General features: G+C 46.8%; 6 protein-coding genes across 6 annotated transcripts; 4 read left to right on the top strand and 2 right to left on the bottom strand.

Moving 5' to 3' along the window:
• Window positions 1-10,057: 10,057 nt before the first annotated feature.
• DEU56DRAFT_712493 (uncharacterized protein) lies at window positions 10,058-10,444 on the bottom strand (the record flags this gene model as incomplete). The annotated part of the gene is made up of 1 exon (XM_041347527.1): window positions 10,058-10,444. A coding segment is annotated over one exon (387 nt), but the record flags the coding sequence as incomplete, so codon positions are not given.
• A 1,603-nt stretch (window positions 10,445-12,047) lies between these two features.
• On the top strand, window positions 12,048-13,839 carry DEU56DRAFT_753450 (uncharacterized protein; the record flags this gene model as incomplete). Its single annotated transcript, XM_041349718.1, has 9 exons — window positions 12,048-12,162; window positions 12,221-12,282; window positions 12,333-12,501; window positions 12,597-12,770; window positions 12,841-12,912; window positions 12,967-13,062; window positions 13,108-13,202; window positions 13,647-13,725; window positions 13,760-13,839. The coding sequence occupies 9 exons, from the start codon at window positions 12,048-12,050 to the stop codon at window positions 13,837-13,839; spliced, it is 942 nt and encodes a 313-aa protein (XP_041211793.1).
• Window positions 13,840-17,024: 3,185 nt separating this feature from the next.
• DEU56DRAFT_730826 (uncharacterized protein) lies at window positions 17,025-18,053 on the top strand (the record flags this gene model as incomplete). Its single annotated transcript, XM_041348191.1, has 1 exon — window positions 17,025-18,053. One exon carries the CDS (start codon window positions 17,025-17,027, stop codon window positions 18,051-18,053), a length of 1,029 nt encoding a protein of 342 aa, XP_041211792.1.
• Window positions 18,054-18,208: 155 nt separating this feature from the next.
• On the top strand, window positions 18,209-18,856 carry DEU56DRAFT_720041 (uncharacterized protein; the record flags this gene model as incomplete). The annotated part of the gene is made up of 1 exon (XM_041347671.1): window positions 18,209-18,856. A coding segment is annotated over one exon (648 nt), but the record flags the coding sequence as incomplete, so codon positions are not given.
• A 265-nt stretch (window positions 18,857-19,121) lies between these two features.
• On the bottom strand, window positions 19,122-22,370 carry DEU56DRAFT_869840 (uncharacterized protein; the record flags this gene model as incomplete). Its single annotated transcript, XM_041355587.1, has 10 exons — window positions 19,122-19,759; window positions 19,809-20,196; window positions 20,270-20,350; window positions 20,399-20,496; window positions 20,555-20,726; window positions 20,788-20,917; window positions 20,968-21,196; window positions 21,250-21,454; window positions 21,508-22,019; window positions 22,067-22,370. 10 exons carry the CDS (start codon window positions 22,368-22,370, stop codon window positions 19,122-19,124), a joined length of 2,757 nt encoding a protein of 918 aa, XP_041211790.1.
• A 172-nt stretch (window positions 22,371-22,542) lies between these two features.
• DEU56DRAFT_909580 (uncharacterized protein) lies at window positions 22,543-24,698 on the top strand (the record flags this gene model as incomplete). The annotated part of the gene is made up of 7 exons (XM_041357112.1): window positions 22,543-22,840; window positions 22,890-23,184; window positions 23,230-23,560; window positions 23,609-23,896; window positions 23,956-24,144; window positions 24,198-24,323; window positions 24,375-24,698. The coding sequence occupies 7 exons, from the start codon at window positions 22,543-22,545 to the stop codon at window positions 24,696-24,698; spliced, it is 1,851 nt and encodes a 616-aa protein (XP_041211789.1).
• Window positions 24,699-25,342: the final 644 nt, after the last annotated feature.

The raw sequence follows: 25,342 nt of genomic DNA, 5'->3' as shown, positions 1-25,342 counted from the left end.
ACACTTTTCACTCGCTCTTCGCTAGCTACCCTCTAAATCTACTGGGCTTTCTGACAGAAGGTTCCTAACTTATGCAATCACCCTTAGTAGAGTTCCGCAGTTTGTGCTATGTCTTAGGGAGCACTTACCTATAGCCAGGAGGCATACTCTCCTTCCCTTATCAGTCTATATCCATAATACATTTGCTTGATATCCATTCCTCGCGTCATACACAATCCTAGACATCCTTCCGCACTTGCACTCTATGAGTGTGACCTTCCCGTGTGTTCCACGCTTTCTGCGCACTTCCCGCACCCTCGTGCTTACCTTGCACATTCCCGCGCTTCGAGCGCACTTAGTCGCCTGACTTCTGCCTGACTCAGCTTCCCCTAGAGGTTGAACATATCGCCCTCACATCAGAGCAGATTCCTCCCAGTCTGTTCGTTGTACCCACAGCGCACGAAGGCAAACATCTATAGTATTCACCTGTATGAAATGGACACTCTGCTCAAAGTAAGTAAAGGCAAATGAATGAAAAGTAAGTATCTCACCTCAGTCGTTGTGTGCGAAGGCAAACATCTGAGGTGGTAGTCTGCAACTGTAGCTAGTTAAATAGACTAAGTGCTCTTGTGCGAACAAATCAATGCGTGAAACTGTAACAAAAGTAAAAGAATCAACAAGAGCGCATAATGGTACATCTGAAACAAATGAAAACACAATAGAATGAAACACATACTTTGTTCTGTCGAAACTGACTTGGTGCGGGCTTGTTCAACCTCCAAATTCCAACACTCCCCCTCAAGCTGCACGGAGTCCAAGTTGAGACATGAAATGCTTGACCTTTGGGGATGGTAACACTTTGGTAAGTGTGTCAGCAATCATGTCAACAGTGGGGCAAAAAATGAGTCTGAGCTTTTCTTCCTCGATAACCCAACAAATAAAGTGAAATCTGATATTGATGATCTTTTGTCAATGCAATTGCTGATTGATTGTCTGAGAAAAGGGTAATGGGTTCCATGAATGGTTTGAAAAGTTGTCCAATGAACGAGCGCAGCCACAGTGCTTCCTTGGTAGCATGCATTGCTGTGACATATTCACTCTCAGTGGTGGACAACAACATGATCTCCTGTCGTTCTGACGACCAAGATACAGCTCCTCCGTCAATTGGAAAAGCATACCCAGAGACAGCCCGTCTGTCCTCTGCCATGCTCCTGTCTGCATCGGCATACCCAATTAATGAGTTCTCTATAGCTCCATATGTCAACTTCAAGTCAGTTGTTCCCAGGAGATAATGATAAATCCTGCGCATGGCATCCCAGTGTAGCGATCCAGGTTTTGCGGAGAAATGAGATACAGTCATGACAGCGTATGATATGTTAGGATGGGTGCCCAGTGAGGTGTACATGAGTGATCCAACAGCTTCACGGTAAGGAACATGGTGCATGGTGGCATATTCAGCACCTGTGGATGGTGACTGCCTGGAGTGCAGCTTATTGCTTGGCTCCATTGGGTTTGAGACTGGTTTCAGCTCCTCAAAATTGAATCATTGTATGATAGAATCTGTTACGATAACATGCTTCGGACTGTACCTCCTATCTTTTTCTATCACCATGTACTGCCTTATGATGTTCTCATCATCTTCCTGTATAGCATCTCTGATCGCCGTCTTATCTTGTATCTCTTATCTTGTACCCTGTACCCTTACCTTTGATTCAGTAGTCTTGCCCTGAAGTACCTTTTACCTATAAGTAGTCGATCCATCTGTCCTGTAGTCCTTAACTTGAATCTACTCAGTATTCTGATAGACCTTCCTTGAGCAAGATCACTCTCGTATACTTCTTCACTCAAGACTCTTCGTCTTAGTGTCTGATACTCAATCAATACCATTAGCTCCATCATTACTTGACGACTATTGTCACCAAGTCTTGATACCAACAATAACTATAACAAACCTTCACATCATCTTTGTCTCAGCTGAGACTTAGTACGTCTGGCGATCAGAGGTGAGCAGATACACGGGAGAGCGAACTAGATAGATTATCTCAGTATCTGTAGAGTGACTCATACAATGTATAGTACCTAGATAGATTCTATGGAATATGTTAGCCACTTGGTATAAGGGTGGGGGGGAACATAAGCTTACATCTCAGTATCTGTAGGGTGACTGAGATGTTTGGATGCACGAGCTCGTAGCTTTAAGGTAAATGGCATAGAGATGAAAAATATAGCGTAGCATAATATGTAACATTGGGTCTACGCCCAATGTCAAATGTCATCATGCAACTGTGCTTGCAATGTCTCAGGGTGACATTTACAATGTTACCTGTCTGGTACTCAATCCAGAGTCCAATAGTACGAAGCTCTCATCTGAGTCTACACTCTTAGCATAACAGAATCAAGGTAGGACTTTTGCAACAAGGAAAGAGTATGATGGTCTCAATTGCAGGTCACTTCTATTCCCAGCAACCAGTGTAACTCTCCCAAGTCCGTAATTTTGACATGGGTGCGAATACGGTCCTTCAGCCGTTTGACTAGGTCCACTGAGGATGCGGCAATGGTGCAATCATCAATGTGAATGACGACAATTGTTAGCTCACCAGATGCTAACCATGAGAAAAACACAGCTTGGTCGATGTCACATTGTGTAAGTCCAAGTTTCTTGACTAGGATCTCCACCAACTTCTGATACCACCTTCGCCCACTCTGCTTTAACCCATACAAAGTTTTGCATAATTGACAGGCCTGGTTAGGATGCTCCTTCGATTTGAATCTGGGGGGCTGTTGTATATATATGACTTCGTCTGTGGTAAGTTCTCCGTTGAGATAAGCACCTTTGATATTGATTTGATGAAGTTTGAGATCTAGTTGTGCTGCAAGTGTGAGAACAGTTCTGATGGATGCGAGATTCGCTACAGGTGTGTAAGTGTCAAAGTAATCCATGCCGGGAACCTGTGAGTATCCCTGTGCGACTAATTGAGCTCTGTAGCAGACAATATTTCCGGCAGCATCTTTCTTTGCATGGAAAACCCACTTCAATCCGACGAGGTTCACACCGCTAGGGAGATCTGCAAGCTCCCATGTGCCTGTAGTTTGGAGTGTCATCAGTTCTTCATGTCAGCTAGCTTCTCATTGGGGCCAGTCTGGGTGTTTTTTCCACTTCGGCCAGAGATGTAGGTTCTAGGGCTTTGGCATCAGCTGTGAACTCGCTTAACGCCAGAGCTAGTTCAGTGGTGTCGTCTTCCGCTTCCAAAATTGCCATTAGCTTGTCAGCGGCAGCTTCCACTTTTGACACATCTCCTTCCTCAACAACTTCTTGGGTAGGCAGCTGAATACCTTTTGGGATTTGGCCTTTATTGCTGATGATGTCAAGCACTTGTTGGCTGGGTTTCCTGACTTGTTTCGCAACCATCTCGAGTGTCAACAAGTTTGATAGGACAGGAATTCTGGAAGGGGGGATGATGAGTTTGGGAGTTGAGGGTGTGGTAATGGGCTGTGGAGGTAAGTCTTGCGACAGTATCATTGTGTTTGGAGTCTGATCACTTTCCTCCCCCTCACAGGATGATGTCATGTCCTCTGCAGGGTTCCAATATATATTGCACTCAACAGTTACCTTGTGCTTTTCTGGCCAGAAGACTTGACAGCCATTCTCACTGGCGTCGTCTAGACTGACCCATCATCTTTCTACCACTTGTCTGCCAAGCTTATCTCCTGCTTCAAGGCGGACCCAGACTTTTGACCCCCATGGTCGAGCACAACCCAAGTTGGGTGTCCTTCCAGTGGCAGCCTCAAGTGGTGTGGCGCCATCAAGAGCCTTTGTCGGTGTGCAGTTCTTTAACCATACTGCATGCCTGACAGCCTCACCCCAAAGCATCTGTGGCAGACCACTGTCATGTAGCATCGCTCTAACCTTCTTGACTAGCATGCAATTGAGTCACTCAGCGATGCCGTTATGTTGTGGCGTGTCATGAACGGTAAGCTTCTGTTTGGTTCCTGCAGCTTGGAGATGCATGGTGAAGGCCTTTCCTAGATACTTGCCTCCTTGATCGGAGTGAAGGGTCTTTACTTGAGCGCCATGCTGGGTCTGACACCATGCCTCAAACTGCTTGTAGGCATCGAAAGTTTTGCTTTTCTGCTGGAGGAGGTAAATGTATGTCAGCTGGGTTTTGTCATCTGTAAAACTGATATAATATCTGCGACCTCCAAGGGTTTCATCTGGTGCTGGTCCTCAGAGGTCAGTGTGAACCTCTGCGGCAAATTTGCTTGCTCTCTCGCCCTTGTGAACCTTCTTGATGGGCTTTCGTGTGGCTTTAGCATAGATGCACAATTCACAAAAGGTGGGCTCTCCCGATGATAAGTCAATTTTAATACCAGACACCAGCCCATTCAACATGATGGTCACTGTCTCCATCATAGCCTGTACACTTCCACTGCTGGCATTGTGTACAATGCGGTACAAACCCCTTGATGTTTTGGGAATTTGTCCAATTACTTCTTCGGTGCTGTCATGAAGAGTGCATTTCCTGTCTGCAAAGGTGGCTGAATAGCTGAGTTCGTCCAGACATCCAATGGACACAAGGGTATACCCTACTTCTGGTGAGTAGAGTACTTCAGTAAGGCGGAGTTTTGACACATCAACACCATTAGGGACTTCTATAACCATCTCACCAACTCCTACAGCATTGAACAATTATTTGTTTGCAGCTGTGAAAGCTTTTGGGGGAATGGTGGAGAGGGTTTCGAAATGCTCCTTGAATGGAGAAATGTGACACATGGAACCCGAGTCGTATAATTTGACAGTAAGTCCGCTGCTTTTCTGTCCATCGTGTGCTTTGGTGACAGTCTCATCCTCACTACTAGAGGTGTCATCGTTGGTTATGCTTCCGACAGTGGTCCAATCAGGGTCATCCCACATCGCAGTGTCATCACTGACTTCAGAGAATCAACCATCGTCGTCTGGTATGGGATATGGGGCTACATCATCATTGTTCGAGGATTCAGAAAGGGTGAGTAATCTGGGGATTGAGCTATCGGTTTCTAGGTTGATTAGCTCATCAATTGCAAAGACACCATCACTTTCAGAATCTGAGTCTGCAGCAGTGTGTGCAGATCCGTGGGCAGCGCGAGTTGTGCCTGCAGACTGGGGATTTTTGTCCAGCTCAGGACACTGTGCCTTGAAATGCTCACACGAGCCACAATTCCAGCATGGGGACGTGGTCTGGTGCCCCCGCCTCTCCCTCCTCAATGAAAACCTCTACTACCACCCCTGCCTCCTTGGCCACAAGGCGACAACTCAGTGGCCGCCATTGCTTCATCAGCACCATTGGTCTTGGCACCTGTATCACTACACATTGTGCGAGTATCCTTTCTGCAACGACATTCGGATTCCTCAATAATGAGGGAGATCAAGATGTCAGGTGCTATCATTTGGGTAGGGGAATAGAGTCGGGCAGCGGCAAGTTGCCCAGAAGTAAAGCTGGCAAGATAGTTCGGAAGAGACTGATTGATCGTGGACCGGTAGTCCTTTTCTTCAATCTGGATGCCTACTGCTGATAATTCGTTATGCTTAGCATGAAGTTCATCTAAGAACTGGTGTATATTGCCCCCAGCAGGACATTTCAATTCCAGGAATTTTGTGTGAAGGTCTGTCTGTGCATAAGCACCCTTCTTGGTGTATTCACACACGATCTCCTTCCACATCACAACAACATCGGGCAAGTTCCATACATGTAACATGGTGTCTTCTTACTTGAGGGTCTTACATAGAAACATGTAAAAATGCAGTGACAATCACAACTACACTTTCATAAGACTAAAAGTTGCCAGCTCCTCAAGTTCACGGTCAACAGATTTTCTACTTCTCAGTTGATAATATGTTATTTATGGGTGGTCAAAGAGTAAACAAGTTACCTCTATTTGTTTGAAGAAACTATATAGAAATGCAACTGTGGCTTTGTCGTGAATAGAAATATGATAGGTATGTTTCACCCTAGTAGGTCGTGTTTCAACCTATGAAAGTCTGTTTCAACTTTGTCGTGTTCTCCTGTTTCATATCTCTCTAGCGGTAAAAGAGAGAGATATTCATTAAGTATACGTGGAGCTTAGCTCAATAAAATAGTAATAGTGAGCAACCTAGTTAATCATATAACTAGAAGTTACTTTGTTGGAATGATACTTGCACCCTCACTATGTCTTGCCTTAACCTCACTCTCAAATAGTGGGAAATAGTGGGATAGGTTCAAAGTGGGAAGTCAATGTCTTCTAGGCACCAATGGCCTGCACTTATGTATAAAGTGGGAAGCTATATTCACATGTAAAATGGGCTCCTTTTATACCTTTTTGGAGGCCAGATTACTAAGCATGATTCATCACATGGATTGGTAAGAATGTGCTTACAAACTATACCATTTGGTGTGCTGAGTCAGCTTGTTTACTAAGTACATTATAAATACAGTGTTTATCTTACAAAGCATGATAAATCAAAGGTATGAGTCATCTCATGGATTGGTAAGATTGTGCTTACAAACCAAGCCTTTTGGTGAGCTGAGTCATCCTGGTTACTAAGAAGATTATAAATACAGTGAAATCTTACAAACCATGACGAATCAATGACAACACATGATGAGTCAGGCTGAATCCTTACAAATTAGATTATTTCCCAGTTACATGACCTGATTACAAACATGATCAGTCAGCTAGTGAGAAAGTCTGATGAATAAGCAAAGAAAAATAGAAAGATAGAGAAGGTCACAGAACAAAATAGAAATGCATAGAAATCCCCGTGTCTGACATGAGAAATGAAACACGAGAAAATACAGAAAATACATGAGAAACGATCACTTTCAAATCGCCGTCAAAGCGAAAGATCTGTGGAAGCAGTTTGACGGGTCTAACCCCAAGCCCATTGGGTCACCCACACAAACCAGAGGAACTACTACAGTATCCCCTCCAGACCCTGTTGCACTCACTCAATGGTATAAGCACGAGAACCTCGCCAAACACCTGCTTACCCAGCGCATTCCAGATTCAACTGTTGTCATGCATGGTATGCAGTTCATACCATGACATGTGTGCTATACAAAAGATAAGGAAGGTATAATGAAGTGTACTCTACCATATCACCAAGTGATTCTATCATTTTCCATTGGTTCATTAGTCTGTTTTCTGAAGATGGCCCAATTCATGCCTTTGAGATCAAGTTTGGGCATGTTGGAGGGCAGGGTATCTGTGGTGATGGGAACAGTAGTAGACATTGTGTATTAGCAGTTGAAACATGAGACGTTGAGCTCCTTCAGAGCTCAGGGCTCATAACCTAAAGGGTTAATACAATCACGTGGGTCTGTACAAAATGGACACTCTGCTCAAAGTAAGTAAAGGCAAATGAATGAAAAGTAAGTATCTCACCTTGGTCATTGCACGCGAAGGCAAACATCTGAGGTGGTAGTCTGCAACTGTAGCTAGTTAAATAGACTAAGTGCTCTTGTGCGAACAAATCAATGCGTGAAACTGTAACAAAAGTAAAAGAATCAACAAGAGCGCATAATGGTACGTCCGAAATGAACGAAAACACAATAGAATGAAACATGTACTTTGTTTTGTCAAAACTGACTTGGTGTGGGCTTGTTCACCCTCCGAATTCCAACACTCAGACAGCCCCTTCTACACCTCACAAGTCAAATTTCCAACAGCACATTCCCCAGTCCCTCCATCAATCCTTAACAACCATCACTTTCATCGCTTTCATCAGTGCATCGGTGCTAGGGATCTGCACGGGTATGGGTAACCCATGTGGGTCACAGGTACAGGTACAGGTCAGATTTCTGAGACCCATGCTCTAACCCATACCCCTGGTGTACCCATGCCTTCCTAAAATGGTAATTTGTTTAGTTTTCAGTTGTGCAAAGTACCGACACTTTTTTGTACGTACACTTGAGATATGATACTCGACCTTCCACTGGCTCGCTGTGCAGACAACTTCTCCACAGGCTGTAGAGAATATGTTGGGTCTTGCTGGCCTAGGCTAGTTCGACCCTAAAGGGTCTCTGCTCTAGGCTCAGTGCTCAAGGAGAGAGAAACAGACAGGAAACAAGACAAAAGGACAGGGGACTTTCAGACTGATACTGGTACTAGGTCAAAACTTCATTGGATTATGTCAGCAGTAAGAGTACCAACATAAAGTAAGTAAATCATCAATTGTGAGGCCAGAGAAAGAATGTTTGGTACATCGCTTCATGTCAACACAGTGATGTCACAATGAGTTTGGGGGTCATATCAATGAACTCCCACCTAGGTTTTTTGACAGCATGGAAGCTGAGGTTCACATGCATCATCGGCATCTCTATTACTTCATTCTTGTCCTGATTTCTGTACTCTCAGTCCTCCCAAACAGGTCATGCCCACAACACATTCGGGTTCATGTCCAGATGGACTCATCAATTGCCTGTCCTCACTCTTCCAGTCTCAACCTCACACAAACGAAGACATTGAACTCCCACAGTGCCCATGGTGTCTTCATGTTGTCAAAGTGGCTCCAATGCGGGACAGGGAGGTATGTCTTTCTCTGGTGTGTCAATTTCTGTCTGATTGTCTCCATGCAGGTATTGTTTATTGCTCAGCGGCTTCATTCAGAGCTGCCTTTGTTTTGAGTACCGCATCAAGTGGTGGCGCTGTCAGTGACTGGGATGATAATGGTAAGTTTTCACTGTTTAAATGTGTTGTCAAGCACGTGCCAACAATTTTACAGTGTCTGTGTATTCATCACAGCCTCCTACCCTGGCTCTATCTCTGGCCCCCCTTTGAGCTATTCATCGCCTTCCATCGCAATGTTCCCTCCCCACGCAGAACTCACCCGTTGTTACCCCTGCACTCTGTACACTAGTCTTGGCATTTCTTTGTCATCTTTAGCCTGTTTCTTCCTGACTCTCCATCTCACCTAAACACTACGTACAACTGCATGCCTCAGCTCAAGTTGAGGACTGTCCCCATATCATCTACTGACACATGGACTGACTGCAACATTGTGTCCCCATCCCACCCTCCGGTTTTAGCACCCTCACCATGCCTTCAACCATCTCTCCTCCACTCCATAATATCTCTACTCACACTACCAATTCCCTCTATTCATACGGCACCAACCCTCATTGAACAGCTATCTTTACGGAGTACATATCTTCCACATTTTCTCTTGACGCACTTTGCACCTCTTCAAAAATCATTCTTGACTCATCTCACATCCCTGCGTGTACTCATCGCAGATTCTACTGGTATTGGTAGCCTTCCCATAATTCAAGGACAATACTAGCTCCATTTCTTGGTTGTTCCGCAACCTCCCCCTCCACACGACTCACCCATTGCAATCCCACCATTCCATTGTCAAGCATGTCACCCTCTGAAGGCTCATCTTCCCCATCAACACATTCCTGTAAGGAAACAGAGTGTCCGGTGAAGGACGACAATGGTAAAAAGCAAGGTTCTGTGACTACTGACATGCACACTACACAAGGTAGGTGATTATGTAAGCTACGGTAAGTTTCAACAAGCATGATTTCCAACACAACCCCTCGAGTGAGACGAAATCTGTAAGGAGTGTACTAGTAGTCCATTAGTCTAGAATTAAAAGAGTGTGGGGATAGTATCAGTATGATGAATGGGAAGTGTCCGACAAAATCGAATCAGCACGAGAGTGAACAGCCTGGTTGGCTCTCTTTTTTGAGTGCTCTTGTGACTCTGATTCCGGATCCATATGTGGGGATGGGCAATTCTTGGCGACGTGACCATGGCCACGGCAATTGAAGCACGTTACAGACTTTGGCTTGTCCTCATGGTGAGTCTGGTTGTGTCGGGATGATTGGTGGTTTGAATGCATTGCAACCCCTGTTTCTGTAGTATGCTGGTGGCAGGACTCCTCGTTCAGCATCTGGTTGATGACAGATGCGATTGTGAGGTCGTCGAGTGGTGTAGCACCAATAGTGGTGATGAGAGGGGAGTAATCAGAGGGTAGGCCTCGGAGGAGGGTGACGATGATGATGGTGTTGTCAACTTCGAAACCGGCAGATTTGAGGCGGAATGCGAGGTCTTGTACAGATGCAACCCAAGCTTGCATGGGTTGCTCATACATCTTGGTCATAGTCGAGAGCTCACAGAGCATGGAGAAGATACGGCCAAAACCGCAAGACTGGTGGATACGGGCGAGGTTGTCCCAGGTGGCCTTGGGGTCCCCATCTTCGACACGTGCATGCGGGAGCTGAGAGGTAGAGAGGTGGAGTATGATTTTGGCCCTCGCAAGCCGCTGCTTGCGAACGAAGGCTTTCACCTGCTTTGAGTTGGGTCCGAACAGGGGCCTAGTCTCCTCACCATTCACAACATCCCATAGGTCCTGCTCCTTCAAAAGAGCCTCCATTTGCGTGCTCCATTCGGCATAGTTGGTGTCGTTGAGCTTCTCGAAGGCGAGTTTTGACATAGTGGAGAGTCGAAAAAGGAAGGGAAGGGGTTAGGGTTAAGGTTTTGTCACACAGACGAAGTATGCAAGGGTGCCACACAGGCAGACGAGTGGCGGTGTCACACAGATGGGCAGTGGGGGTTGTCGCACAGACAAATGGAGTGGCGGCGACGTCACACAGACGCGCAACGATGGTAGCATCACACAGACACTAAAGCGGGTGTCACACAGACACTGGGGGGGAAAGCTCGAGTTGTAGTTCGAGGGACTTTGCAGTGGCTATTCGAGTCGGCAGAGGTGAGACTAGAGCTCAGGGCTCATAACCTGTAAGGAAACAGAGTGTCCAGTGAAGGACGACAACGGTAAAAAGCAAGGTTCTGTGACTACTGACATGCGCACTACACAAGGTAGGTGATTATGTAAGCTACGGTAAGTTTTGACAAGCGTGATTTCCAACAATTCCTTCTCTACAGACGCCCAAAAGTACCGCTCATCCCTTACACACAAGATGCTGGACAATCTGTCCATTCACGTTCTAGCCCTGCCAGTCGAATTTTTGGTGAGGGACATCATGAGGGACATTGGCCAACTCATGGTCTTCTGTTGTTGTGCCACCTTGGTCAAGAACTATGCACCTACTTCTTGGATCGTCTAGCACGCCACTAGGCGAACATATTGAAGGTACGCTGTTCTAACCCTAACATTAATGCAGCTACTTATAACCTACATAGATCAAATCAGCTGAATGCCTTGTGCGTCATTCCACCCTCAGTCTACAAGCACTGCCAATGTGTCTCTTCCCAAACACCTCACTTAAGCATTCTGATGAACGAGTCGCACTGCAGGTTGTGGAGTTCTGGACCACCATATGTGAGGAAGAAATTGAGCTTGCCCATGAGGCACAAGAGGTATGCACTATGGCGATTTCCCACTGTATAATTTTCTACCCTGGTACCCACGGGTAAACCCCTGGCGGGTGTGGGTACAGGTCTGAGGTGGCAATACCCGCAGCAAAACCTGTACCTCCAGTGCAGGTACGGGTTTTTACCAGGTACAGGTGCAGGTATGACCTCTGGTACCCGGGGGTATACCCGTGCAGTTCCCTATGTGCAGTGTGCAGCAGTGCAGGGGGTAGGAGGAAGGAGGTGTGAGAACCCACCAGATCAACCATCATGACCAAGATAGGCGTGTGGGAACTGCCAGAATCAAGCATAGGGCAGGATAAGGCAGGATACACACCAGGCTACAAGTACAGTAGATATATATAAGGTATCAGAATATTTAGGGCATGATTTGATGCTGGTGTTGGGATATTACTGTTTTTGAGCCTAATTGTAGCTGACGAGGCACACTATTGCTAAGCCTAATAAGTAGTGCTGCCGTGGTCCAGTTCCAAACCGTGGTTCAAACCTGACCATTGGTCAGGTTCGTCCTTGGTTTGGTCCATGGTCCAGCATTTTGCATGGACTGAACCAGAATGAGGTTTGTGGTCCACTAACTCCTGTGCGGTTCATCTGTAGGTTCGGACCTTCCTGAACCGTTCCGAACCCCGAACTGAATCTTCCTTGCAACACCTTCAAGGCTCAATCACATGCTTATGGTCATTTTGACTTCTCAATCCTCAAGATTCGCCATGGTCACTTTGACCTTTGGCATTCTCAAGACTTTTTTCGACTTATCCTGTCCGGAGGTTTGCATCCCGCACACCCTGCTGTCCAAAAACTCCTACCTGTTCAATCAAGCTCAAGGTATGACTTTTCCATCAAATCAAGCGCAATAAACTGATTGACATATTATATTTCTTAGGATCCTTCAATGCATACTATGAGTTAGTAGGAGATTGGGTATTCACATATAAAGGGAGCAAGGTGAGTGATATATTTTGACTACTGGTACAATGTCTGAACCTGAAGCACAGTGTGCCCTCAACCCAAATGGGTCTCTAAAGGACGCCAAAGACATTGTTTTTTACAACAATCCTGATGATGCCGTCCCCATTTCCACTCCATCCTCCTCTGCCCAGCCACCCACAGACGCCTTCTCTGTGCTGCTGCAGACTGGATGCAAACCAGTGCCACTTACTGCAGGTGCTCAATGCTCCATTCGCACCTCTGTGATTCCAACAATGCTTGTTCTTCAACAAGCCGCAAGCGCACATTATCTAGTACAACCAAGCAACTAGTTAGGAAGAAGGTTGTGTTACAGCTCTCCACTCCATTATCTGACAACAACATGGATATTGATACTGACCACGGTGCTGGTCAATCAGATGAGGCCAAGGACGAAGATGTACCAGCACCTGAGGACAAACCCGAGGATCTTCAAGACACCACCATCCGAGCCGCTTTATCAAAGAGTGAGCGCAGCACTGATATTCAAACAATCTTCACTCGCAACAACAAACATTGGGTCTGCAAACCTTGCAGGGATGCTGGTGAACTTGAAAGCAAGTACACATTTCGCGGAGGTATCTCTACACTACGCACGCACATTTGTCGGTATGTTCAAGTCTTCTTTCTCTTGAATGATCACTAATATTATATATCTATCAGTAATAAAGGCCATTTTCAACTTTACAAGTCACACTGCGAAGCCGCAAACATCACCATACACCCTTGAGCAGTTGCAACTGGTGAGGTTCAATCCCTGTGAGTTACATTTGCTGTATTGTAGTGTGTTGTACTGATTCATAGATAGTTCAAGGCAATCCACCCTCAATGGCAGCCTTGCCCCGAAAGTGCCCATGTTTACCAAGGCAGGGCTTCTGGAGTATATTATGGAGTTGATTGTGACCGAGGATGAGGCATTGCAACTTGTCGACAAACCAGCCTTCCACAACTTGCTTCGTTATGTCCACCCCACCCTTGCTGAAAGTGACGTGCCACACCACACGAAACTTACGGAGACTGTTAAGGTACGCGCAGTGCAGGTGGTCAATGTCATTCATGAGCATCTCGCAAAGGTAGACAGTCAAGTCTCGATGACCTTCAATTCATGGACGTCAATCATCCTTTCTTCTCCATCACAGGCCACTATATCTGGAGCCCAAATGACAAACCCCAGCAATGGGAGTTACGCTGTGAGCAACTCAGTTTTGCACACATCCAGGGCAATCATAGCGGTCAGAATACGGCTCGCTTGATTGTTGATACCATTGACAAATATGAACTACGAAATAAGGTAAAGTTTAGTCTACTACTTTGCTGCGCTGAATCTAATCAGTGTGTTGTAGGTCGGATGGATGACCTCTGACAATGCCACCAATAATGATACCACCATGAAAGCAGTTGGACAAGAAATCGATCCTGAGGGTATGCAGTGGGCACCTGATGCACGCCACATCAGGTGCCAAGAACATATACTTAATCTCGCAGCACACCACTTCGTTGACGCTGTTGCCCCCACACCTCAAGCTGCTCTCATGAAGAAAATTCGACAAGCGCTTGATAATGTCAATGACGCTGACCTTGACACCTTAAATAAACAGCTTTCTTCTATGGACATCAGTAATGATGACGATGACAACACCTTATTCAATACTGGTGATTCACTTGGCAAAGCTCTTGCCCTCATTGAGCAGGTACATGCTATATTTTTAGACTATTCTTGTGCTGATTGAGATCCTCAGATCCGAAAGTCCCCTCAAGCTCGAGCATTTTTCCGCAAGGCTTGCAAAGAGGAAAATGTACCTGAACTTGAGCTCTTGCAATGGATCCGGACTCGCTGGGCGTCACTATATAAATGCCTGGACCACATGTTGATCTTGCATCAAGTGAGTTTTTTTTCCTTTCAATGTTTAAAAGCGGCCTGATTTTAATTAAATAGGTCATAAACCATTTCACCAACCTTGCCGATGAAAGCCACGAAGTGCCAACTCTTCGCAACAAGACTTACAACAACTTCAAGCTCGATTAAAGTGATTGGAGACACCTCAGGCTTATTCACCAAGTCCTCAAGGAACCAGCCACAGCTCAGCAATCATTCTCATCAGCAAAACATCCGACCACATGGAAAATAATCCCTATGCCAGAGTGCCTCACTGATCGATGGAGATCCATGGCAGATGACCTGCAATATCTTCTGATTGCTGATGCGATTAAGGCCAGACTCAAGAATGTCGACAAATACTTCAAGAAAACAAGTCAATTGGACGTTTATTTTATTTGTCTTGGTGAGTACTATCAATTTTTAAAACTTGTTCTTATCTAATATAATTTAAGTTCTTGATCCAAACTATAAGCTCGCATACGTTGAAGGCTGGTGGGATTTTGGAGATGTTGCAGATGGCAGAGCTTGTCTGGAGGCTGTGGTGAGTACTCATCTATGTTGTTTTCCCACTCTAATCTTATTTTTTTTGTAGTTCAACGACTATTATACACCGTCGAGTCGAACACCTACTACCAATGAGCAATCCGCTCTGCCAACAAGAGCTGCCAGTGTACACAAGCACTATGGTGATGATTGGATGCGCGAGGCTATTAGGACGCATAAGACATCAGACCACCTTACTCACAATCCTCATCAAGAGCTCAACATGTACTTGTCTTCGCCACTAGAGGAGACTGATGACATTGTGGCCTGGTGGGGGGTAAGTTTTCTTTTTGACTTGTTTTTTCACTACTAAATCTACTTAATAGCTTCACTCGCTGCAATACCCTACACTCACGCGCATGGCACAAGACTATCTACCCATTCAAGGCAGCTCTGTTCCTCCCGAACAAGCATTCTCAAGTGGAGGAATCACTTCAACTATCCAACGCAATGCACTCGCAACTGATACGTTCACTGCACTACAACTACTGAAGGGAGCATATAGGAATGGGCATCTTTCTGCAGAAGCAGAGGCTGAGGGACATGCGGCTTCATTGGACATGTAACTATGACTCAATGAGTACAAATATCTTGCCTATTTTTTGTTTCCTGGCTGTAATTTTTTTGCATTCAGTTCACGTTCAGACCAAGAAAAAACCAAACCTGACAACTGCAAACTGTTTGCAAAGGTTCGGTCTAAGGTTCATTGAAATAACTAGAACCGAACCTTGGTCCGGTTTTTGGTTCTCATCCAACCACCTCTGAACCAAACAGAACCAGACCGCAGCAGCACTACTAATAAGGCTTCCCAATTGGGCTATCCAGGTGCTACTATTCATTACGCTCTATTTGTGATGGTCCAATATTTCGTGATTTTGTCTGCAGCACTCAATTTTAAAGTAATTACTTTAGCTACATCACCATGAGTATGTTCTACATACTATACTAGCATATTCCAAGTGAAACGAAACAAATATGTTGAGAAATGGTGGAGATCATGTTTTCAGTGTGACAGCAGCAAAAATCACGATTTGGTGTCACCTGCCGTGGCTGCCGACGTCGGACAATAAATTTTACAGCATGTTATTGTGGGGGTGCGCAACGCCCACAGGGCATTCGTGCCGCTTACATAATTTTCCCATCAGCAAGTTGCGCAAATACAAGTGACCCAGTGATGTTTCTGTGTCTCACAACTCTCGCATGCAACATATGAGCACAAAAATTTGCAAATACCTTCCTCAGGTACTTTATCAGCTGCATGCAAATTTTCATAATGTTTGGTGGAGTTGTTGTGATGTTATAGGTCAAGAGATCTCGAGGAGTACTGGAGATAGCTGATCAAATAGATTAAAGATATGATTGTGGCTGAAGATTATAGTGGTGAAATCCCCTACTTTCGAGCTTGCAACGTGTTTTCCAACACAACTACACCAAAAGTGAAAGACGTGTAAGAGAGAAAGTTTTAGAGGAGATCTCACTCTAGGCTTTCTTGAAAACAGATTTTTATTTTCTGATCTTTAAGCCATACAAACAGGTCACTTTAGGTCATTTGTGTCACTGTTCATGCATTTAAGAAGCCAAATTTCAACATATGCGCAATCCCTTACAACAAAATACAGAACAGGGTCTCCTCTACAACTTCCTCTCTTACATGTCTCTCGCTTTTGGTGTAGTTGTGTTGGAAAACACGCTACCGCAGCGCGACTCAAAGTGTGTCACTTTGAATGCACAAAATCCATTCTCACGGCGCCGTGGGAATCATGAATGCCCTGCGGGCGTTGCGCACCCCCAGTTATTTGGGTTTAATGTAAGTTATACGAGGGTAATTGGTCAGCCAGCGGTTGCGTGTTCTTGCGGTTAGTCCGCTCGAGGCCTGTCCTCTTGGCCTGCGTGCTTGCTGTTCTCTGGCCTTGCCAGTGTTTCTCTCAGCAGCATGTGTTTTCACCGGCCTATCCTCTTGTCGGAAGGCGTTGCCTTTTCCGATGTTGTTTCAGTTCTTTTCAAACTCCTTTACTCCTATAGCGGAGTTTTGAGGATTTCCTGGCAGACGTCGAGTTTAGGAGGCTCTCGCCTCTTGCTAACTTACTCTCGTCGTCTCGCCAGGTGGGTATTACTATCTAGTTTGCTTGTATCTGGCTAACTTACTCTCGTCATCTCGCCAGAGATTATTTTAGGGAGGGAAGACATTTTGCACCCTTTATGGCAGGTTAAGCAGATTGTCACCTTTGAGGGAAGACGTTTCGTTGACCGGCGCAACATTTTCGGCGGGCGTGCTTCTCAACGGATCTACCATGCCTTTATGGCCCTCGTCATCTGGATCACAATTGTCAAAATCCTCATCTTCTATATCTACATCTATGTGGATGACTCTTTTTCCTTTCAGCGCAAAGAGGAGATGGAGATGTATGCACCTTATCGCAAACTTTTGCCACGCAACCTTTGCAAGCTCCTCCGATTGTGGGATCGCCTTGGGGTTCTGCATGAGGAGAGAAAACAGATCTTCAGAGAGGAGTTGCCCATTATTGGTTTTGACGTGGATCCCAACATTTTGCGTGTTCACATGTCCGACGAATTGTGTCTGGATCTCATCAGCTCAATCCAAGCCTTTGCTATTCAAGGGACCCGTCATTCTTTGCGCGACTTTCAGCGCCTCGCCAGACATCTTAACTGGGCTCTTAACGTGTATCCTTTGCTTCGTCCTGGTCTTTCGGCTCTATATGCCAAAACTGCAGGCAAGCTCGAGCAAAGGGCTTTAATCTGGGTCAATCGGGACGTTGTCCGAGAACTCAATTGGCTCATGCGCCATCTCCTCACTTCTGACGGAGTTTATTTTATCCGGTCTATCAGCTGGGACTTTCATCATATGTCACAAGCGACTCTCTCCGTTTACACCAATGCTTCTGCCAGCGGGTTGGCCTTCTGGTATCCCGCTATCAATCATGGATTTCAGTGTGACCTTCCTGGAACCTTGTCCTCTGATACTATCTACTTCTTCGAAGCTCTCACTGTCACTGCCGCTATTGTTGATGCCGTCCGAAGAATGCATGCTCACGGGCGTCTCGCTGTCTTCACTGACAATGCAAATACTGTTGCAATGTTCAACACTCTTGCAGCTCTTCCGCCTTACAATTGGTTGCTGATGCTCGCCGTCGACGTCATTCTTGAGGGAGATATTGACTTGCGTGTTTTTCACGTTCCTGGTGTCCATAACACCGTTGCGGACCACCTTTCTCACTGGCAAAATAACGAAGCTCGGGAAGCCTCTCCGGGCTTGGTAATTTCCTCTTTTCAACCCCCTCGGAATACGCTGGGGGCAATGAAAAAATGATCACTCTCTCCGCCAACTCCAAGCAGCCCGTAAGGGAGGCTTGGACCCTGGAGCGTCTCGTTCTCGAGCGCTCAATCTCGCTTGGTCTTGCCCTTGATCCTTCGACAACTCGCACTTATTCCTCTCATCTCAATTCTTACTTGTCTTTCTGCGCCCTACACGACTTTCCTGTCGAACCTACTCCAGATACTTTATCCTTCTATGTCGTTTACATGTGTCAACACATTCAGCCGCGCTCGGTTGAATGCTACCTCACTGGCATCGTTAATCAACTCGAGCCTTACTTCCCAGCAATTCGCTCTACCCGGCAATCTCTCTTAGTCAAACGATCGCTGCAAGGTTCAGCGCGTCGTTTTGGACATCCGGCACGTCGCAAGCAGCCTCTCATGCGCGAAGACTTGGTACGGGTTATTCATGACCTTGCCAGGCCTCGGGCTTTTGACGACCTTCTCTGGGTCTCCCAACTCCTATCAGGGTTTTTCGGTCTCATGAGATTGGGCGAGTTGGTATGGCCGGATCAGCTCGACCTTCAAGACTACTCAAAGTTGTCACTTCGTCACTCAGTTCGAGTGGACATGGACTACTATTCCTTTCTTCTGCCGAGGGACAAGATGGACATTCATTTTGAAGGGAATCAGGTCCTTATTCAGCGTTCAGAGGGTGACGATTATCCGCTTGCTCCTTTCGTCGTGTATCTCAACATGCGTGATGTCAAATTTCCTCTCCAACCTTTTCTGTGGCTGCGCAGTTCTGGATCGCCACCAACGCGGGCATGGTTTATTCGGCGTTTGCGAGCCTTCATCAGCAAATGTGCACCCCACTGGAATAGTGATGGATACTCTGGATAACGCTGGGCCTCTGGGTAGAACGCCCCAGCGCCGCCCAGCGGATCACACAGACCTATGCCAGACCACCAGATGATAGTTAAAATTTTCACGGAGCCCAGTGAATCACACAGACCCTACCAGCCCCTATGCCAGTGAACCAGTGGATACTTGAAAATTTCACCAGTGGTGCGAGACTCGGAGTTGGAAGTTCCTCGGTCAAATAAAGAACGAGTTTATTAATTCAAAATATAATCTCAAATGTATGGTGATCTGCGTATCTATTTACATAGTAGGAATTGAAAACGTCCAGTGAAAAAGAAAAGTGAAAATCATCAGGCAGAGGCCCGTCGCCAAACACAGGGATCAAGTGAGCACTCCGGAAAATCACATCTAGATGCTCGACCATTTGCACTCGATTCTTCTGCCTGTCCAACAACGGCTTGACTTTCCACATTCCAGTGTTTGGGTCTGGCCCACGACCGACTCTGGAAAAACGCTCGATGAGTGCACACGGGTATATCTGGCCCTCATGAGAAAAGGAGAAAAACAGCTTCACTCGGCCAACTATCATTCCTCGCATGCCAGGCTTGTCGTCATCCTCTACGATCAGCACACAGTCACGTCGAGGGTCCTTCCCCCGCCAAACAGGAGTCGACCTGATGATCTCACGACGGACACCGCGGGTACCTGAGAGATCGCTCGGTGCGTAGAATGTAGCAGAGGCGGAATGGAATACTGAGATGGGTGAAATGATTTCGGGGAGGGGTATGCTGTTGTCGAGCGCCATCTGTTCGTGGAGAAATTGCCTTGTAAGAGCCGGCAGCGATGGCTCAGAAATGTATGCTGCCAGGACCTGAAGCACGCGAGGATAACCCCGTTCTGCATCAAGCATCAGCATTGGTCGACGGATCAGAATATTATCACTTACGTCGCCGTCGTGCCATCTCTACTCTAGCTTCAGTTACATTGTCCTCGTCAATGGCTTCTTCATCCACGGTGTTGTGCAAGCTGTCGTGACCACGAGAGGGAATCGAAACAGTCGTCGGCAACATCCCTCGAGCTACAAAGTCTACTCGGGCCAAACCCAATTTATCCAGACGTTGGTTAGTAAGGAGCATCTGCCCCAGGGCATTGAAGCGGTTAGAACGTCTCCATGGCCGCTTGACAGCAGTGATGTGCCGTGATTCGGTGATGGATGAACAAAGGCCATTTGGCGCACCATACTCCTGGATGAGTCGTGGATAATGGACGAGTGCGTGTTGCCGAGGAAGCGAAAAACCAGTTGGGCGGACACCAGATTCACGAAAGATTTCACGCTGCGGCATGGAACCGAGCCAGCGCTTCATCAATCTGCGTGAGCGTGTCTTCTCCGATCTCGTGACGTCGAACAAGGTAGCAGAAGTCCAAGAAAGCGGCAACACATTGGACGAGTTGGGGTGGGACATATTCGGCAATTGCTGGCAAAAAAACCTGGAGGATATTAATCACAAATTCCAAACACTAGTAGAAGACACTCACCTTCATTAGAGCCTTTGAATCATCTCCGGTCCATTGTTTGAAGCGTCTTCCTTGAGGGAAACGACGAAGTCCCGTAAACGCCGGTACCTGCTGCAATACTAAGGTTAAGTCAATATTTCGCTGTAGACACAAATTAAGTCGAGAGTACTCACCGACGGTCAATGTCATCCATGATCGCATCTTTGCGAGCCTCGCCCTCTGTTTCTGCAAGGTATTTCTCGGTCCACGCCACAAGGTGGTCCTTAAACGTCCCTTTGATGACTTGATGTAAGAGATCGGGCGTGAGCATCGCATAAATGTCGGCGCGCGGGAAATCGTAGGTAAATGGCTGGATCATCGAAAGCACAATGAGAGGCACAGCTACAAGTTTAAAACTTAACGAGACGTACCACAATATCACTATCGATTCCGTACTGATCCCAAAGGAGGCCAGAGGATAGTGTATCGACCAACGTGTGCATGAACTCGCGTGTTCTCCGGCCTCCGACTCCATCAAGGTGTTCAGGCAGAGCAGTACATCTATCGAACGTCAGAGACGGTCCTAGAACAATAGAATTGAAACAACTTACTTAGCGCACCAGTTTTGCACAATTCCAGCTACCATCAATTGTTCGGGATAGTCAGCAATATAAGCCGCAAGGTCGTATATCACCCGTCGATAGTGACCGTCTGGGCATCGACGAATCAGGGGGGTCTCCATTCCTGGCTTGAGAGGCTGTAGGATTGCCGAGATGGACGCGTGGTATAGCTGACGTTTGAACTTGCGAAAAGCCACGTCATCGTCATACTTTCGTTCCGCTGACTATTATATTACTTTCGTTACGCTGAAGATTAGATTATATGGCACGTACCTTTGGGAATTGCCAAAAACCCAATCGGGGTCACCGCATTGCGGTGTGCGCGTCGAACTCCGTTGTGTGGGTTGCCGATTGAGAGATATAGCGGGTGATATTCAACATTCCCGGTGGCGACAGACACCGTGGTCTTGTCGCTACCCAGGATGATACCAACATATGTGGCCCCTTCAGTTGAAGGGTCTTCATTGTAGATTTTGTCCTGGCAGAAAGGTCAGCTCATTGAAAACTCGGACATTGGGAGGACGGACTTACACATTGACGCCAGGCATAGTTTCCCGACATAAAATTCTGCCACTTGCGCTGGCCACGCCGGTCCTTAGTGACATGTGGTGCATAGTCGAACTGCTGGTGGAAATCGGGGTTGTCGAGCATGTTCTTGATGACGGCGTCTGGGTTGCGATACCAAACTTGATAAGAATGCTCAGCCCAACTCGGCGCATCGTCAGGAATAGTATCTCCGAGATCGACAGAGAGACATTCCCATGGAACATCGCCCTGACGGATTGAATCAATGGTGGCGTAGACGTCTTTATGCGAGATAAAAGGGCTACTTGCTGCTTCACCCAGTTGTTGCATCTTAAACGCCCATAACTCCATGAGAAAATTGATGTCGCTACCTGACATTTCTACCTTGCGGAAGAGGAAATCCGCTAGGAGGAAGTCGGCTTGATTGGTGAAGGGAGACCAATCGTCGTCGGCAGTACAACGTGGAGGGGGAGCAGTACCTGGAGGCAGGGGATTGCCTTGCGCATCACAAGGTCTACCTATTTTTTTGTTTAAGTATACGCACATTACAAAAATTGAGACTTACCAAACAAGTACGGATGTTCGATCTTGCCATACATTGGCCGATCGTGATCAGGCTCAGGCTGGGGGGCATCAGCGTCATGATCTCCTGAGTATGTGTCAGCGAAGTCCCGGCTTTCGTCTTCAAAGTCTGGGCGTGCATCATTGAAGTCTGAGTCAGCTCGGGGGCTTGCAGGGACTTTGTCATTGCAAATGTGATCGTCGTGATCGTAAGAATGAATTGTCCGAATATGTTTGGTACGTCCTCGCTGGGACTTGAAGTTCATGCCACAATAGGGGCAGGGCAAACGATCCAGAAAATTGGCCATGTGCTGAGACGCTGAATGTCGGACAGAATACTAGTAGTCTTGGAGGCAGGTGTAAGTTTATTTGATCAAAGGTCAAAAGTATATTCAAACTGCGCACAGACCCGCACAACATCAAAACAAACACAAAGTCTAAAATTTTAATCATGAATCCCCCCCTCGTTTAGGGCTGAGCATGACTGACCGACCCGTTCGCACCAACGCTAACCATAATCCAGGAAAAGTGATATTGGATGCGACGCAAAAACGGCGAACGACAAGTCAAAAGCAGGCCGACGAAGCCCTTGCCGCGAAAGCGAAGTCCACACAAGCAAAGACATCACTGAAGGAACACCAGCGGAAGATCAAGACAATCGCCACAGCTGAAGATAACCTTCGTCAGGAAGACAAGGAATACGGGACTAGTCAATTGGAAACACTTACCATCGCAGAGCAGATGAAATCTGGGAAGGCCAAGCAGAAGGCAATCGAAGGTCAGCGCCATGTCACTTGAATGAGTTTTGCTTACCCAGTTGTGACCAGCCGAGATTGATGAGGACATAGCCAGCAACTCGGGCAGCGACTATGAAGCCAGTCGCACAGGATCAGATCTGAGCGATCTGAGCGACTCAGACGGTGATGATAGAGCACTGGAAATAGATGATGACGAGTTAGAGGAACAGGTGAATAAGAAACGGAAAAGTCAAAACTCACACAAGGCCAAGCAGCGTCGTGGTATGAGGGAGGATATTGGCGCAGCTCGTACGATTCCTGCCGAAGCAGGAGCGAAGTTTAAAAAACGAAAAGAAGCAGACCAATCTGAAGATATTGAAGCAGAGTGAGTGGTCGTCTAGAGCAAATGTCATATACTCACAGTGCAAAGGGTTATGACCACGGCAAAGAGAAAGAAACACAATCAGGCCACAAATCTCCAACGCGATTGGAAGAAGAAGATTGGAAAAGACCACCGCAAAGGCAGCTGGGCGAACCAGTCAGAGCCACACTTGATTCCAAGTGCGATCGGCCAGAACTCACGGTCGTCTTCGCGATCATCATGGTCTGGCATGACAGCCACTGGCACCTCTTCGGGGGATGAGTTGGGAGGTGGTGAGTTCGACAATGATGAACCAGCGCAAAGTCTGCAGGCAGCGCGAAGGAGTAAAGACAATAACCCTAAAGTAGGGAATGTGGGCAGTCAGCGAACCACGGCTACAGTAAGTGCGCTTACAAGTCAAGATCCTATGTTAATGTGCCATCAACAGATGGGATTGCGTGTTTCGAAGGTGGAAGTAAACGACGCTGTGCAAGAAGCCAAACAATCGAAGAAGTCCCTCAGAGAGCGATCTAAATCCGACCTGCCGTTTAAGGGTGAGAACGCCAAACAATGGGATCAATTGATCCGCGCGCTGTTGGATTGGGCTGGCACAACCAATGACCCATTTGGAACAAACGAACATCCAGACTTGATGGAACGACTTCAAGAACTTTGGAACGAATATTTTGAAGACATCAAGATTGATATTGCTGACCATCCCGCAGTGAAGAAAAAGGTGGTTGTTTCTCGATGTACTATCAAACTAACAGCGCTGATTGACAATTCTTCACGCAGGCCACTGATAGACTCAATGAATGGCGAAGCGAGTTTGGAAAGAGGGCCTTGAAGCTCCTGAAGAGGTCTTTTGTTCAAAATCCGATCTACAGAAACGACCCTGATGCTCGTGCTGAACTCATTGCGGCACGCCTGCCCCATACGCGAGATGGAAAGAAAGTCATTCCTTTCATTTACGGAGACCCAGAGGTATAGTACATTATGATTATCTTCGTTCACCTGGACTCTGACCTGGGGGATAGAAGCTTCTCCGTTCTTGGGAAGATGCCACCCTCCTCGACATATTCTCATACCATGTTCAGCGAGTCGGAGATGCCCTGAAATCGAACGGACCACCGTCTGGTGCACTCGCCCTCAGCACTGCAGCTGTGCGTCACATGCCATGACCATTTTTGTGTAGCTACTGACCTGCCATACAGTACAAACGTGCCCTCACGCTCTACAAAAGTGGGGAAAATGCCAAGGAGCTCGAAGGCGAAGATGGCGAGCCCAACTCATCCAAGCGGTCCAAGAAGCACGAATTCGACACTTACTGGGGTGCTGTGGCACGAGGATATACAGCATCAACGAGCTCAATTCCAGCTGGAAAATGGATGCGCATCATCTCGTATGCGAACTCGGGGCAACGGACCAATAGCAGACAGGCTTCGACACTCGACGTTGTTGATGATGTCATGGAAGCTCGTGCAAATATCCCGATCTCGGATGACGAGGATGAGGACAACGAGGAGAGGGTAGCGTGAGCCTAGCTAGGTACAGAGGATGTATGCTAATAGAATGTCGCAAATGGTATCAAGCCTGTAATGGCCTGTTTGATTATCTGGGTTGATGTCCGGTTAGTTGTCTGGTTAGTGTCTGGTGGTCACTGTGTCTGGCCTGGGTCCAGAAATGTCGGTCTGTTACTGACGGGTTCTATCTGGGTCCATAGACAGGGCTGGCGCTCTGGAGAGTCTGTATCCAGCCACTCCAGATGCTGCCAGAGCATGTGCACATTTGCTGATGTTCTTTCCCGCCAGCATAGCTGGACATTCATTGCATGCGGGTGGGGCTACTTCCCTTGCGGCGGCTAGTGTGCCACCTGCTAGCATCCAGTGTATCGGACGTTGGCGTTCTTCTACATGGGAGTGTTACATTCGAAAAAATCCCGTCTTGCTCCAAGCGATGCTTTTTCATGGGCAAATTTCCGTCCATGACCTGCCCATGTAATTTCGGTACGTCTCTATCATCACTTCGTTCAGCTTAATTTATTTATCTTCTTTCTATTCTTCCTATTCAAACCAAACCATTTACTCCCTCCCAACCCTCCCTTTATTATACCATATAGCGGTCGAGACGACTTTTCTCCTTGTTCTGGGGTGTTTTCTTTCTGCTCTCTATGTATTTTTAG

This window comes from Suillus clintonianus, assembly GCF_016758775.1.
Source record: "Suillus clintonianus strain FC179 chromosome Unknown DEU56scaffold_14, whole genome shotgun sequence".
NCBI classification, from domain to species: Eukaryota; Fungi; Basidiomycota; class Agaricomycetes; order Boletales; family Suillaceae; genus Suillus; species Suillus clintonianus.
Note: the sequence above shows the minus strand (reverse complement) of the source record. Positions and strands in the feature narration are given on the sequence as shown.